The sequence below is a fragment of the Gopherus evgoodei genome, chromosome 18, assembly GCF_007399415.2.
Source record: "Gopherus evgoodei ecotype Sinaloan lineage chromosome 18, rGopEvg1_v1.p, whole genome shotgun sequence".
NCBI lineage: Eukaryota > Metazoa > Chordata > Testudines > Testudinidae > Gopherus > Gopherus evgoodei.
The window spans coordinates 7548709-7565592 of record NC_044339.1 but is presented as its reverse complement, the minus strand read 5'-3'; the positions used below and the strand labels follow the sequence as shown (position 1 = coordinate 7565592).

The window sequence follows — 16884 nt, the reverse complement described above, 5'->3', positions numbered from 1 at the left end:
CCCCATGGTTGGAATGTCTGCTCATGGCCAGTTCATTTCACTTCAAGTGACTCTGACCTGGCGTTCTCCAGGCTCCTGTGAGTCTGATGCTTGCCCGTTGCCAAGAGCCGCAGCTCCACCCTTCCTAGCGTTTCGCCTTTAGCTCATCTCTCCCTCCATTTTGCTTCCCCACCTCATCCCCCAAGTTTGTCTTTTTTTCAGCAGAACTGAGGTTGGCAATCCATAAAACAAAACAAAACAAAACAAAACAAAACAAAACAAAACAAAACAAAACAAAATCTTTTGACTTTCATACATTAATGTACCTTAAAAAAATTAAAACACAAAAAAAAACCCACCCCCCACCCACAAAAACAAGCCCATCCCACCCCAAAGATTCTGGAATGTATTTTGAAAACACACGATATGCAAATTTCTACGGTTTGCCCCTTTTTTTTTAAACTAGCATAGCACTCACTGTGTTTTTAGTATATAAAAAAACTCAACTTTCTATAAACATACAGCACATGACCAAATATCCAACTAATATACATAAGTGCGACCTCAGGGAGAGGGTCAGAGGATAGCTATTCGCATGGGGCGTTTTTTCATATTCCTCTAAGAACTCTATTTACAACAGCAGCCAGGATATTCATGGACTTTCTGGTGAAGGTAATTGGTAAACATTTCTATAACGCTGCCTCTTTTTAAGACTCTTTATCTTAGGCTTCTGCACTCTGGCTCTTAGCTTAACTGAAGTTGTCTGTTAACAATATACTTACTACTAGAACCTGCTGTATGCTGTTGAGGGCCACCTTACAGACTGGGAGCTGTTGCGTGTCTGTTGCTTTTGAATATATGCCCACACAAGTATACAAGAAAACAAGGTGGGGAAAAGAGGAATTGCACCTTTTTGTGGGCGGAATCAGTGGCCAACCGTTTCTTGTTACAAGGTGGGTCTTTCCTGCTGGTTGTATCGTGTGGCAGGTGATGAGAAATCACTTTAGTCAAAACTGGCTTTAATTAGTTGAAGTATAAAATGGCTTTTGGGACTTGGCATATTACCAGAGCTTTTTAATTGGCCGTTAGTGATAACAATGCTCAGTTAATGCAGGGGGCTAGCATTTTCCTCCGAACGTTACATTTCCTAAGAGCACCAGGACACGCCAGGCTGCAGATTTCTGGGGCATGACAGCCCTTCTTGAGCTTATGGGCACTCAGCCATCAATATTTTTTGCTGATTAATGCAGCTTATGGCATACACTAACATCCCAAAATGCACATGTTCTTCTGCTGCAGCAGTACTTACTGGTGTCTGTTCAAAAACCACAGGTAACCATGAGGTACTAGAGCAGGTTAAAATGGCTGTTTCAGTCACGAGCTATCTCATGGAAACACCCTAGCATCTGCTTCGAGTTTCCAGATGTTCCTTTGTTTCTCCAGTTTAGATGTGGTTGGGGTAATAATGTTATTATAGTTACTGGGAGGGACAGTCAAGCCAGAAGTGGGATTCAAAAGTTGCTCTTCCTCATTTCAGATCCAAACCAAAAGCACATAACTCTCCATTTTCCTTTTCTATCACACTAGCTTTGGGCAACACCTCTTGTCTATCATATCTCAGTTTGCCAGTAACCTCTAAGAAACGAGTATTCTTGTTCTCATCAACTCCCATTTTATATGCAGTATTTAGTCTTGGAAATGGCATTGTGAGATGCAAGAACTAGGATGTTCTGTGATCCTGGGAAATTCTCCCGTAGTCAAGGGGAGGTTCTGGAATCACAGTTCTTTTCGTTGCAGAGTTGGACAAGCAAAGGAGGGATTTGGATTCTCTGTACAAGTCATTGCAGAGGAGTCTATGTGTGCAATTGTCACCATTCCAGCTACTGAACAGCAGTGTGTGTGTATAAATAAGAGAGGTGAACCTTCTGTGTTAAAATGCTTTCAGGAGTTCAGAACAACAAAAGCCAGTGAAGCAGTGGGCTGGATGAAAAGCCATGGATGGTGTCTGTTGAAATGCAGAGCAAATCATGAAGCAAAAGTCTGCTTTGACTAAGACCTGGCAATTTGCCCATGTGGGCTGCCATGTCCACAGGAGTTGGCAACTTTGTGGTTAACAATTAAATGCAGCCAAGTGCCAGGCACCAGAAAGCCTGAAACTGCCCAGAAGATGTTGCTCCAGGTGTAAAGACAAGGACTGATGGTTTGAGGGAAATGCAAAAACAAAGAAGCTGAAGGATACAGGAAAGAAATCTGTCCCCTCACCCGCCCTTTAATCATCTGTTACTGGGAGGCAGAAACTAGGTCCCCCCACATCTCTCAACTCCCCTGAGGGTATGTCCAATGTAGACACCAGAAAGTTGTACCTGACCGACCCGGCATGCAGCATCTGCTGCCAATCCATTGAACGTTGGACATTACAAATTAGTCACTGGCTGGCACAAGATCATGGAAAGGAGGGGAGCAGGATGGGTTGTTTCAATGGCAGCTTTCCCCATCCTCTTCAGGGTGATGAGTAAACAGTAAGTGTGTTCTTGGAGGTGAGCCATTTAAATGTAGTCAGAGGGTGAAGAAGGTCTAAATGTTTAGGGACCCGCTACAGCATTTTATCGGGATGAGTGAAGTTTGTTATAAATAAAAAAATAAATGGTAGAAACCCCATGTGGTTCGTGACTCATATATAACTTGCATGGTGTCAAGTATCAGAGGGTAGCCGTGTTAGTCTGGATCTGTAAAAGCAGCAAAGAATCCTGTGGCACCTTATAGACTAACAGACGTCTGTTAGTCTATAAGGTGCCACAGGATTCTTTGCTGCTTTTACATATATAACTTGTTATTCCCGGCTGGGTTTATCTGAACATTGAGTTGAGCAGGATCATGGGTTGGTACAGAGGAAAGAGTGCTGTATGCTACAGAAAAGAGGGAGGCAAATCTGAACCAAAAAAATAAAATAAAAATCTGAGGCCTAGAGAGAATGCAGCTCCAAAATAAAGAGCACAGAAATATGAAGAGAATAGACCAAGACATCAACCTGTCCAGAAAAGCACCAGATGATGGCGAAAAGGATGAGTTACTTAAGGTAAGACACAAGTACTTATGCTGGTAAGTTGCAAAATAAAGAGTTGTGTGCATAAGGGCACAAGAGTCTTTCCTGTGCCACACAGTACAGCACAAATAGGTGCATTATGGGGCTTTATGCCTCCCTCTCTCTCTGGCCAGTTGGAGACAGACTGTCGTGGTGAGACCATTCCCACAGCCCTCTGTCTCCCCAGCGCGTGACGCCCACTGCAGTTTTGTGTGGCACTGTGCCTTAGCTAATGCATCTTCTCCGTCCCAGCGACTAACTTGGCACTCAGCCCTTCGCTTGAGGGGAGACATCCCTGACAGGCGCCATCAGAACGAGTCTCGTTTCATTTCAGTCATGTTCTAAGCAGCAGAAGGACCCAGTTCTGAAAACTGAAGTGTCTCCAACTAGGCCAGACACAGGCTCAGCTACAGCACAGCTGGGCAGCGCACCTCCCTTGCTGACATACACAGCCACTCTCCCTCGCGGCCAGGATCAAACTTGCAGAGCTAAGGAAGGTCATTGTTCAGCTCTCACTCTGCACAATCAGACACCACCTGGCCTAAACAGTGTCCATGCCAGCCCTCCACAAGCACATGCGCCAACATTTCTTACTGAATCTCCTGCTGCTATGGGATGCAAGTGGTTTTCAGTCAGCCCCACGCCATCCTGTCAGGATCTAGTTGGTCCCTAAGAGGAAAACTGAGTGTTGCTCACACCTGTCCCCAACTTCTCCTAACCCCGCTCAGCAATTTACATTTACACTTTCCAAAGGTTCCACATTGGAGCATTTATAGCATCCATCGAATCCCACCTTTGCTGAGCAACATCCCTGCCTGCTTCTTCCTTGCTATGGGATCCTATCAGCAGCGTGGGAAGTGGACAGGTTTGCTGTAACTTTCATTTGTTTTTTAAACACCTTCTTATATTTGGTCCAAAGGTCTTTTGGTCCTGAATGGCATCACTCTTAGTGATCAGCTTGGTTACTCCTTCTATACAACATCCACCAAGTTACTACAATATAAAAGAGGGGGAAAATAAAAAAAAATATTTTACAATGGAAAAAGAAATTCAGCGTTGACTGTGCCAACTACCGAGATCAATGGAAAGTCAGTGAGTGTGGGCAATATGCCAAGCTGACCAGGTGGGCTGGAGCGAGGACATGAACATTAGGGTTAATAAAAGTATCCAACCCATTGTCTCTCACCACAGAAGGAGTCATGGTTAAAGAGGCTGGGTTGGCATCTTAGAAGAGTGCTCGGTAAGGAACTGGATACATGGAGAGCCCTCCCCCCATCTTTCCCGTCTCCTTCAGAGCTTGAGTTGGTGCAGGGTGGTGAGAATTTGGAAAGGAGCGGTGTCCGGGCAGAGGTGGAACCCTGGAAGGCTGCTGGTGGTGTTTTATGTGGTGGTACCAGGTTGCTGGAGTGGGTTATTGGCACAGATGGGCTCTTCAGTAAGCCTGGCCTGTTTCTACTGGTAGGAGGCCCAGCACGGCTGAATGTTCTCCCAGCTTCATCCTGCGCTGTGTAGACAGGCTCACATTCTTGGCCAAATAGTCGACAGCAGCTGGTGGGCGAGAGGGAAAGGAAGGGGAAAGAAATATAGCATGAGGATTGGGATTTGGGGGGCATGAGGCATTTTACGTCCATTTAAAAGAGGATAATAAACAATCCCTGCCACAAGGGGAATCACCGACAGACAGGCCCAGCTATGGGGGGAGTTGCAGATGCATGAGCCTGGCCATAGGAGGGCACAGGAGGTGTTTTAGACACACGTGCCCCACTGCGGGGAGCAGTCACAGACAGGCTCTGCCACAGGGAGGCGTCACAGACACATGGGCATCACCACAGAGGGAGATGGAGATGTGCATGCCCTGCTGTGGAGAAGGCTGTGTCACAGACACAAAGGGTTCCTCTTTGGTGGTTGGGGGAAAGAGACAGGCCCTGCCATTAGGTTAGTCCCAGACGGACCCGGCCACTAAGGGAATTGCAGACAGGCTGGCCCCACTGTGGGGGTAGTTGCAGGCACACAGGCCCCCACCATGGGAGGGGAGTCACAGACAGATAGGCCAAGGACCTGCTAGAGCAGCCTGACAGAAGAGAAAGCCCTGTTGGAGCTAAATACAGCGGTTGCATTCACAGAACTTTGCACACACATTGCTATAGATTCACTCGTCTTCTCCAAACCTAGTGAAAATGTTTGGAAAACCACAAGAATTCCCCATCTCCCATAGACAATGGCATGTCCTGGGTAGCTGCCTAAAGATGAAGGCTGAAGAGAATAACACCTGGTAGGAGTGCTGGGTGAGTGCAGAGATCTCCATGCTCAACAACCTGTGTTCCCTCACAGCCACAGAGCCCACCACTGATCTGAGTGACGCTGGTGTAAATTATTTCACTCGTTTCAGTGGGGCTAGCCCAGGGTGAGTGAGATTAAAATCTGACCCAGACACTGTATGTTGATACATCTCTGATAGTTTCACTCCTTGCCTCCTTCCTCTCCTTCTGGGAGAAGCCTCTGTTGATCATCATAATGGAAGACACATTGGCAACTCCCGAGGTAATCCGGGGACTCTCCATATCCCAAGTTGTGATCAAGTTCCAGCTCAACAGACTGCCCCATGGACTGAAGGAGAAGAGGGACAGGGCAGGATGGTGACACCGCTCGTTAGCAAAGCTTCAGTCAAAGTCTCTCCCTCTCACTAGCTATAATGTCTCAAATTAGATTAATAAGGAGCTGGCAGGAGATGTACCATCGGTGCCAATGAGTAAACAAATTTCAGCCATCAACATCTTGTCAGATGCCTGCCCCAAAGGGGGTCTCTTCCAGACACAAATTCTTATTAGACTTGTCATATCTATTAGAATTCCTTTCACGCTTCTGCGTTCCATCACCGGCATCATTAGCATGGCTCCGGCCTCTGGGAACTGTAAGGACCACATTAATTTGGCACCCCTGCTCCACACCGGCTGGGACAGAACATGCTGTGCTTTGCCTCTGTGTATGAGTGTTCATGGCTTGGGACACGTGAGCGGAAAATGGACTGGGGCACAGGATAAAGTTACATTGAGGTGTGAAGGGCAGCATGAAGCCTATGAGGGAGTTCAGACCCTGAGGTGGAGTCTGATGGGACCACAAGACTGGGAAATGGGGGGTGGATTGGGGTGCATGGAAGATCCCGGAAGAAAGAGATTCCCATGTCCCTAGTTTGCCTGGTCCTAAGGCTTAGCCCTGTAAATTTGTGCTGTGGTGCATGTGTGTTAGGTGGGTGTGTACACGTGAGACGGGCTAGTAGACCACATTCATTCCTGACACATGGCCATATTGCCAACACAATTAAGAGTGCTGTGTGTGTGTGTGTGTGTGTGTGTGCTGGTTTTGTGCATCCATCCTTACGTATGCGGCCCCCCCACGCTGACATTTGTGCAAGGCATGAGCTCCGACATGTACTTGCTGAGGGAGGAAAAGCAGAGTGAGCTGGGAATAGCAATGCTTCTGGGAAATTAATACTTTCTGAAGGTTGGCCAGAAGTTGTTCTTCCTGTTTTAGTCATCACTTGGTGTTAGAAATGTGGTGGTCTTATTATTAAAAACCAACCAACAAAAGCCACCTTTCTACACCTCTGGGAGGGTTCACTGGAAGTGGATCTTTCCCTGCCAGAAATCAGAGTTGGTTTAATACAGAGTGGAAATCAAGACAAAAAGAAATGCACAGGTGTGTGTATGAGTGGGACTGTATGTGCATGCCTGGTGCTGAATACCCACAGTTCTCATTGACTCTACCAGGTATCGCATGTGCTCAGCATCTCTTGGACAGACAGATAGATCGTGTTCTCTATGGACCTGATCCAAACCCTATTGAAGTCAATGGGCTTTTGAGCAGGCCCTGCACAGGGCATCATGTATATATAGGGAAATTGAAGCTTCAAATGCATCTCATCTTAACACACATAATGTTGGTTTGTGGCCACAGTTGCCATCCAGCACCGCATTGAAAGGAAACAGTTGGGCTTCACTGGCTTGTGACTGGAAGTGAATCCAGTTCCCAGCAACGGGACGAAGTGGTGGAGGTTGTGTGTGTGTGTGTGTGTGTGTGTGTGTGTGTGTGTGTGTGTGTGTGTTAAAAGCTTCTCACCCTACCTTCACCTCGGCAACAGGAAGGGACCCTTTGTGGCTGGCTACCTGAATGTCTCTGGGGAGCGCGGCACATCTGGTCTAACTCTGTCAATCGTATGAGATTTGCTGCTGGGCACAGAACGTTTGGGAGCCCGGGTTCTGATTGAAATAAACCGGAAAACGGTCCCACTGCAAACCGAGCCCGGTGGATTGAACCGTAAGCTCAAAACCAGACTTTGAAATGGGATGAAAGTCTAAACACTCTGCAGAAAAGAGGGAGACACGAGACAGAAACAAAAAAGGGGAGACAAATAAAAGAATATCAGGGGATTTGAGCGGACCCAGAGAGCCCCAATAAGAATTCCTGCAGCAGACCAAGACAAGAGTTTCTTTCTCTTCTCTTCTCCTTTTTGATCTTTCCCTTGTCTTTTCTCAACTCCTTCTTTTTATTTTTAAAATATATCCCCCCCACCCAGCCCCTACTGTTTTTACACACATGGGGTGTGACTCACGTCCTGCCCAAAGGGATCTTTATTGGAAATACATGGTATTGGAATTTGTTTAAGATTTTTATCAATAGCACGTGTGTCCAGCCTTGCATCCAGAAGCGAGGGGAAGGTCAAGGGGTCGCAGATCAAGCTCCCTAAAAACAAAAAGAGGAGGGGCGAGGGGGAAACTGCTATTGATCCTGTCTGCCACCACAGCCGGTTCTCATTTAGCCATAGAAGTTAAAGACATTAAAGGGCTGTGACGGAGAGGGGAATAAAAAGCCACGGCCGAATGGAAGGAAAGGTCACCGAGGACAAGCCATGGGCAAGCTGGAGAGCTAGGGAGGAAGAGGATGCACCTTTAACCCATTGTGGGTCACTCTCTCACAACATACACTTATTATTAGTTTAACACCGGCAGGTGAGCCCTCTGCCAGGGTCTCTAGTGTTTTTGTGACCCAGCCGTTCTAGGCGTGAAATCAATCCTCTCAACCGCTGCCTTTTGGGCCTGATCTGTAGCCCATGGAAAAACTCCACTTAATTTCAGAGAGCCTTGGCTCAGGTGGCAGACCTTTGACACCAGCCTCGCCTCAGAGGCAAGCCGGGATGCTCGGGATGGCCTTACGCAGGCTTTGCTGCCGAGATGAGCCAATCCCCCAGCCCTCAAATCTTGGGGGTTCAAACAAGTCACAGCTGGGTTTGGGTCCAGATCTAAATTTCACAACAGTTTTGAGTGTGTTCACACCCAGGGTTCTGTTTCTGGCCTATCTCTAAGTTTCCTAGAACCAAACCTGGCTGACAAGCTTTTGCCAAACTGAGCAATCCCCAGTGTTGCCCAGCGGTAGTAGCAGAAGTCACAGATTTCCATACAAAACCCTTTGCCCCTCTCTCTCTCTCTCTCTCTCTCTCTCTCTCTCTCTCTCTCTCTCTCTCTCACACACACACACACACACACACACACTTCCAGCATTTTTCTTGACTGAAGCAACAAGTAAGGTTTGATGGGCCAGGTCTGCCTTGGTCTCAAGGAAAATGGTGGGCTGGAGACATAAAAGGCCCAGTGGTTGTGAGGCATTGGAACTGGCACCAGGCTTGGAATGGACACTTCAGTTCCACCAGGGCTGGGACTCCGGGATATAATGTCGCCTATGAAACACACACATGCCTGGCAATTTCCCCCCGTCAGCACCGATTTCAAAAGACCTCTGTATCAGCCACTGGGTGGCCATTTCCTATGCTATCTTGAGTCAATATTTCTGGAAGGAGACTCCCTGAAGGGACATTTCAGGAGAATCTGGGGACAGGTAGTGTGGTTGTAACATTTTCACAGTCAGCAATTTCTGAATGTTGGGAAAGGTGTGTTATCTCCATTCATCCAACCACCCATCCTTGTCCTTGAGGTCAAATTGAGGCCATAGCAACAATAATTCCTATGCAAATTTGGAAGTGGGTGGTTGCATTAAAAGTACCCAAAATTCCAGAACCTACCTGCACAACCTGTATCTGCTGAAGGGATGTCTAATTCATAATGAAAAGGCTAGAGAAACTTTCTCTCTTTCCTTCTTATTTCTTTGCTGCTTGGATTCTGTTCCCAATAGGGCTGCATGTGCAGTAGCAAAGTGGCCATGTATCCCACCTCTGTGTGTTTGGCATGAGTCTCAAAGCCCCAAAGGCAAGAGGGTTTGTCTCCTTAAGCATCTACTTGATGGAACCCTTGGTAGTTTAAAGAGATGGTGGGTGTGTTGGCAGTTGGGTCAGAACTGAGTAAAGGGGACTGTAAATTGTTTGACTGGGATGGTTTTGGCAGCTAAGGAGCCGTGGTGTGCATCAAATGCGTTTTTCTAATGATCGATCCAAGCTGTGTTGATATCCACCCTATATTTTTATTGACAGGTTGGGTTGGTGGGCTAATGCCTGTGCAGCTGAGCTCGTTCTCTTGGCTAGGGATGTCATGTCTACATCTCCTTGGACAGAAGCAGGGTCACCATGATGTAGGGCCTCTGAGGGTGCAGGAGTAGGAGATTGGGAAGCAGAGGGATCCTGGAGGTACCCCTCCTTCTCTTACAATATACATATTTCTATTTAATATCTTTCATTCAGACTTTTCCAATAGATGGCAAATGAGTGGGGGACCCTGTACAGAGCACAGAAAGAGTGGAACAGTGTCTGTTTGGTTAGTCCCTAAAGAATGATTCTCTGTACAGACAACATCCATGGGAATCCATTCCTGAGTGCAGAGCCAACACCCCATCTGACTGCTGGCTCCTTTACCCCAGCTTCCCCTGCACCTAACTCTGCTTATGTCCAGCCAACTCTCTGGTGGGCTCGATACTCACTTTGTCCATACTGTCCGTACTGGTAGCTGGCCACGGGGTCCACGCTATAACCGGTGGTGCTGTAGGTGGGAGGGCAGTAGGACTGCGAGGTGGGGAGGCTGTCAACAGACTTGATGGAGTCGCTCCGCTGGCTGCAGCTGGCGGAGATGGAGTTGGTGGTATCCAAACCACCGTGGAGGGGAGAGATGGAGAAATCAGCCTGGGGCTGTGGCGGAACGCCACTCGGGTTGCTTAGGATGCTCATCACCTGGGGAAGCAAAGGGGGAAAGCATTGTCGATGGGCACACGAAGACAGCATGCTTAGACCCAGCAGGATCTGCCTCCAAGTGGCCTTGTGACAGCCAATATCTATGGTGGCTTTTAAATCAGTTTATGTTTGCCAAATGGTGCCAGATTGAAGACACTGGAGGATAAAGTCAAATAAAGATAGAATAAAGGTCATCAGATTTCTGCCGTCTTGGGCTCCCATCTGAACCAGATCTGAATAGTAAGCTCCCGCTTTTGGATCCAACCCGGAAGAGTAGGTTTTGATCTGGGGATGTGAATTCACCCACCCCCTATTCAAAAGCACAGGTAAAGGAAAGGGGGTTAAATTGCTGGTAGTAGCTCAGCCCATCTCAAAATTAAGGCTGCACCTAAACTATCTTCCCACTTTGGGACTGTAACCACAGTTGGTTCATTTTGCAGAGAAAATGCCTGTTAGAAGAGAGGTGTTTGTAAAGCAAACGGGACCAGGATGGAGTGAGTCAGTTTGCCTATAGGACTGGGAACTGGGGCCTTGATCCTACAAACCCTTGTGCACCTGCTTAACTTTACTACCACATGCAGTCCAATTGAAATCAGTGAGGTTCCTCGTGGTTGTAGAATGTGTAAGTATTTGCAGGCCAGGAGCTAAGGACCAGGAGATGAGGGGAGGAGAGGTGTCTTTGAAGCATCTGGGCTGATCTCGTTACCTGTCACTGGGTAAGTGTAGGCTTGCTGCGTTTGTACTGGCAGCTCACCCGGGGGGGGGGGCCCAGTGGTCACCTTGGGAGCCAGCGTGGAGCTCGAAAGCAGAAATGTTGAAAATCTCCACATTTAGCATAACCTTATTGACATCAATTAAAGTGGCAAATTGAAAATATTTGCAGCCCAGTCAGAGGCAGAATAAACTCTTTATCCCCTGCCGGTGGCCTGGGGAGCTATTGTGCAGAGGGTTCATTCTTCGGAATGACACAAGAGGGGATTCCATAGAACAGCTATTTCCCTCTCTACTCAACCCCATCGCCCTCTTCCCCTCCCTCGCTAAGGCAGGAGCTTATCCTGAATGATGTGGGGGTGAATTGACATTTGCTTTTTCACCCTCCCCCTCCCCTGGAAGGACTCAGGAGTCCAGCAAAGACCTTTTCCCTGGATGTAGTGTCACCTCCCGACTCAGGCAGGCTGAGTCCCTTCTAGGGGATTTGTCTGAGCGTTGGATTCACAGATCAGCAGTGGCTGGCCCCCCTGTGGAGAAGGAGGTAATGGGGGATTGAAGAGGGTGTCATCTTATCAGCTGGAAAATCAGTATAACCCCCGTCCCTGCGGTCTACTGGGCTGGGGGCTCAGAGTTCCTCCTCTTCCTTGCACATTATTTCAGCCCCAGGCTGTGTGAGGCAAGGCATCACGGAGCCAGCAGCAGTAACTGCTCTCTGTACTAAAGCCCTGTACATACTATATGGAGTGTCCATATATGTATCATCGAGGACGTCATCATCTTTTCCCACAACATTTTTGGAAAGGGATGTGAACCCTCCTGCACCATGGCTTATGCCAGCCTGTAGCTATTGGGGATTAGCAGAGAAATTTCTCTGGGAGCAGGTTAGCCCGTAACTGCTACTGCAGGGTTTCTTGCTCCTTTCTCTGAACCAGCTGATACTGGGGACAGGTTGCTGGACGAGACAGATCACTGGCCTAACCCAGAATTGCAAGTCCTATATTCTTGGGCCATCCCTCTGGCTCCAGACGCATACTGCAGCCTGTGATTCCAGGTACACTACAGAAAAGGGGGCTCTTCGCCCTGGGATCCCAGGGGTTTCCATCATCTTTGTCCCAAGGTGGATAGCACAGCCCCCTGGAACTCTAACAGTCTCAGCTGGGAGCTCAGCTGATTTCAGATGACAGGATGGACTAATGCAGTGGTGTCAAACTCCTGTGGTGGAAAGGGCCAAATTCCACTTTAAGTCCTGGCCCGGATGCCCAATGGGATCAGCGGTAGCATCTGGCCTTTAAATGCTAACTAAACTTTGAGTTACTATTGGATCCCTCGGTAGAAAAATAAGTCTCCCTTTGGGCCACTACTACTTCTGCCCTTCCCTTCTCTTCTTTCCCCACCCTCCTTTCTCCCCTTCTTCCTTGTCGTTGTGTCTCTCCTCTGCTCTTCCCTCTATGTTTCCTTACAGCAATACCTGTTTCCCCAACCTCCTGGGGCGTCTCTCCTACTCCCTCCCACATTCCCCCTGCTGAAATGATCAGCTCTGCAGTAGTTCATCTTGATGTTCAAGTGTGCTCGTTTGAGTTTGACGGTCTAATGAGATTTATAGGGGACTGGGAATTTTACACCTCTCTGAGCCATTGTTTTAGGCTCTCTGAAGACTCAGGAAGGCAACACTGCATTGGTTTTCCTTCAGTTCATATTTGGAAGTGTTCTTCACCATCACGAAGGTCAGACCCCGGCTTTTTCCCTTTAAACAGATGCTGAGATCCTGCTTTAAGTGGAATCTGACTAGGACACGCAAGTCATATAAATACATCAGGCTGGCTGGATCAGGCTGGCAGGCTGCCTGTTTGACACCCCTGGTCTAGTGTAACCTGATTTCATATGGTACGGCAGGAGCTTCATGATTAGGTGAACTGGCTCAGAAGGAACTGATCATCAGTGGCTATTTATTATTATATATATATCTAGGGCACCTGCCCCAGGCATATGTGGGGCCAGACAGAGATATTAAATTCAATTCATGGCTAGGATCAGGTGCACAAATGGCTGGTGTTAATTATTTTTGGAAAGCATTAGCTTAGTTAACTGAAGGCTAAGCTATCACGTCCTCTCTCTTCCTATTCTCTTTAGTGAGCTGTCCAGGCCTTGCAGTGCTGTACGAGTGAAGATTTGGTCATAGTATAAATTCTGAGATGTTGTGTGTAGAAATCATGTGGAATTGAGAGGTTTTCTTTCACTTTGAGGTTGAGGGATTCAATGAGTTTTCAAAACCATAAGGTGATGCTCAGGCTGAGCCTCACTTGCACTCTGGCAGCGTAAAAGGTCCTCAGCGTGGGTACCAGTTACATCTACGCTCACTTTCAGGTACTGTGACCAGATGGAGTGAGGTGAAGTGGTCTTAGAGTAAATGAGACTCAGGCCCACAGTATCCCAACCTGTGAGAGCTGAAACCAAAGAAAAGTGAGGGTGACCAGATGTCCCGATTTCATCGGGGCAGTCCCGATATTTGGGGCTTTTTCTTATATAGGTGCCAATTACCCCTCAGCCCCGTCCTGATTTTTCACACTTGCTGTCTGGTTACCCTAAGAAAAGCCTGCACAAATCCCTGCAAAAAACCACAGCCAAGTTTCATGCAGCTGAAGCCAAGACTCCTGCGCTCGGTTCCCAGCTCTGCCCCTGACTTTCTGTGACACCTTGGGAAAGCCACTTAACTTCGCTAAAGTTTCCCCATTGCAAAATGGGATTGATACTATCTCACCAGGGTGTCGAGATCCTGAATTCATACATGCCTGTAAAGAGCTCTGAGATCCTAGGACATAAGATGCTGTGGGACAGAAGTACAATTAATTACTGTTATATTAGAAGCCAAGAGGGTCCCAACATATCAGCACCCAGAGGAGACAATGGCATCATTCTGAAGCTCTGTGCCCCATGCATTACATACTCAGGTACTCTTAGGCAAAGAACATCGGCCAAGAAGACAGCAGTGTGTTCTAGACGGATGCTCCCACATGGATCTAAGGGAAGAAGGAGAGTGGTGTGTTTCAGGTAGTGGGCTGGTACCAACAGCTTTATCAGAGTCACTGTGTGAGCTTGGACAGATCTCTCAAACTCTCCGTTCCAGGGTTCCCCATCTGTGAAATGCTTTTTTTGGTCTGTCTTGTTTATTTAGCCTGTGAGCTTGTTGGGGCAGGGATTGTCTCATCCTATGTTTTTGTACAACCTAGTACATTAGGGATCCTTATCTCGTCTCTAGTTGCTATTGTAACAGAAATAACTAGAGGTGGACCCTGGATTCTTACACCCCAGCTGACATCATCCATCCACCGTTGACCACCCTCCACAAGAGGGGGTGAAGAAGAGGTCTCCAGCTTGGGGGCAGGCCAGCACTATCTGGCATTTCACGCTGACTGGTTAAACTCATTTTCCAGCAACCTTTTGAACTTGGTGAAGTTGAGGGCAGATGGAGTAATCCCCTTCTTAAGAATGCAAAGTCCTTTTACCTTTCCTTCCTTGACCTTCCTTTCCTATAATTTATTACTTCTTGGTGCATTACCACCACTAACTAAAAATCAATACCCACTCCACATCTGTAAGGTTTTATCTGGAGGGAAATCTGTTACCTGTCAATCATGGCAATGGACAGCGTTGCCTTTTCCTCCCTCTTGTCGATTCCTCCCCTGCCATCTCCTTTTCCTTTTCTGCTGCCCCAAATCAGTCACAGGCTTGGCATGAGCTTGCACTCCATGGTGCTATGAGCCTTTGGCCTCATTTCCACCCTTTTAGGAGCCTGCTTGTCATGGGGGAAAGGAGGATCTCAGTGTGTTGGGGGGTCGCTGAGGATAAAGTAAAATGGAGCCTCCTGGATGAAATAATAGGCCCCTCCTTTCCCGCCACTGCCCCCCCCCCATCGTCTCTACAGTTCCCCCCCCGGGACGTTTCATCACTCTCTCCTGTACTTTAAAAGAAGGGGAGTTTAAAAAATGTAATTAATTCCCTCCATTTCTGAGCTGGCCCTCAGGGCCTGTGGCCGTGGAAACCGTAGCAGGGGAAATGTGCACCCTTTATGATAAACGAAGGCGGCTTTGGAAAGTGATGTGCAATTAGGAGCCTCAATCTCTGCAATCGGGGCTCCAGATTTGGAGGTTTGGAGGTTGTGGGGGGGTGTTGTGTGTCGTAGGGGAGGAGTTTGAGAGGCAGCGAAGTGATGGGGCGATATTTTTTTATATACCAAAGGAAGCGGGGGCGGGGAGGGGAGAGAATATTATGTAAGTTTCAGGCTCTGTAGAAATGTGAAGAAAGACAACCTCCAAATATCCCCTTTCTAAAGTTAACTCTAGAGACCACTGCAGCACCCCGAGGCTGGAGTCTCTGCTTTTGGCCCTGTCTTGTTTTCACTGATATTCTCCCTCTCACTCCAGCTGCTTATTGCCAGGATGGGGAAGGGCCAGGTTTGCAGGGCCAGTCCTTGCCCACCTTACTCGGTGTGGAAAGGGAGTACAAGCTTAGGGTGCTCCCACCCTGTGAACCTTGAGCCAAATCCCCGTCTGCTTCCTTCCCAACACAAAAGTGCCTTTATGGCAACTCAACACACAAAATACCTGCCAGAGCTTCTAAGGCACTAGAAAATGAGTCAGAGAAGGACAACGTGGAAATCTGTCAGCTGCATGATGACTGACCTTTCCTTTGGAAGGCAGTATATTGGGGCGCACTGCCACAAACTTTTAAACAAACAGGATCGGGATCCACTATCCCTCGCTCTGGAGAGGAGACTGGCCGCAATGAATTGAGGCTGCTGGACACAGACAGACTCTATGGTTCTCTCTAGTTCTCATCCTGGCTAACAGCTTGCATTGGCTGATGCCATTGCACAGGGTCTGGGGAAAGGAGCCATGAAAGGGACTGTAGATATCCTACAGGCAATCACTCCATCAAGTTCTGCACTTTGTCTCTGGCAATGGCCAGTATGACACTGGCAGACCAGGTGCCAGCTCATGCTAAAGCCCCAGGCCAATTCACTTGTGAATTAGCCTAGATCAAAGCGATTGTTGAATGTATCAGAGTGTATTTGGTGTTTAAACTTCAGGAAAAATAATGGGATGCTGCTTGCATTGTTTTCATGTATCTGTATCCTGTAGCAAACATTTACATTGGGTAGACCCCTGAAACAAAATAACTCATCAAAGGAGAAAGAAGCCTTGTAGAATGCAAATGAAGAACTTGAACAGAAAAGAGCTCATTTCAAAGCAAGTGGCCACCTTGAGTGATGATTTGAGGTCAAAGACTCCAAACGCATTCCTCACCCTATGTCATCAAAGGAAAAGCCCATGTGGGTAGTGACCCTGTCAGCTTGTTTTCTGTGAGAAGACGCTAGATGCATGGATTCAAGGAAAGATCCATCCTCTCTGGACTGTTTGGACTCTTACAGGGAAGTGTACCAGATGCAAGGCGGAGCTCCCCAGAGGCAATCTGGGTACCCTGAAAAGACTTTTGGAAGATGGGCAGTTTATTGCATCACTGCCACCAATTGGAGTTTCAAACTGAGACTCATCTGTGCATTTATTTTACTAACTTTAACCTCTCAATAACTCTCGTTTCCTTTTCTTAGCTGATAAACCCTTAGCTAGTTTACTCTAGAATTGGCCGCTAGTGTAAGATCTGATGTACCAATTGATCTGGGGGAAATAACTGGTCTCTTGGGGCCGGGACCAAGCTGATGTGGTGTGATTTTTGCAGGGAGTGGACTTTTATCACAAAATCCAGTTTGTCTGGGTGGCAAGATAGTCTAGAGATTCTAAGGGGACTGCCTGTGACTCCATTATAAGACAAGTATAGCGCTCCAGGAGTTCACATTTGTTTCTGACTAATTATAGAACATGCCACCAGTTTGGGGTGTCTGCCCTGTATTTGATAGTCTGCTCTGAAGTAGGCATTCACAGCGTGA

The 16884-nt window shown here is 47.6% G+C and overlaps 1 protein-coding gene across 2 annotated transcripts in view; it reads right to left on the bottom strand.

The window, feature by feature from the left end:
- Positions 1-2768: 2768 nt before the first annotated feature.
- PAX7 (paired box 7) overlaps positions 2769-16884 on the bottom strand; it is a 146397-nt gene continuing 132281 nt past the window's right edge. For both annotated transcript variants that reach the window (XM_030537820.1, XM_030537821.1), the window contains exons 8-9: positions 9983-10229; positions 2769-4609 (exon numbers count right to left, since the gene is read on the bottom strand). In XM_030537820.1, coding sequence (XP_030393680.1) covers positions 4494-4609; positions 9983-10229 — 363 coding nt within the window. In that variant the 3' untranslated portion in view covers positions 2769-4493. The remainder of the gene's footprint in view (positions 4610-9982; positions 10230-16884) is intronic.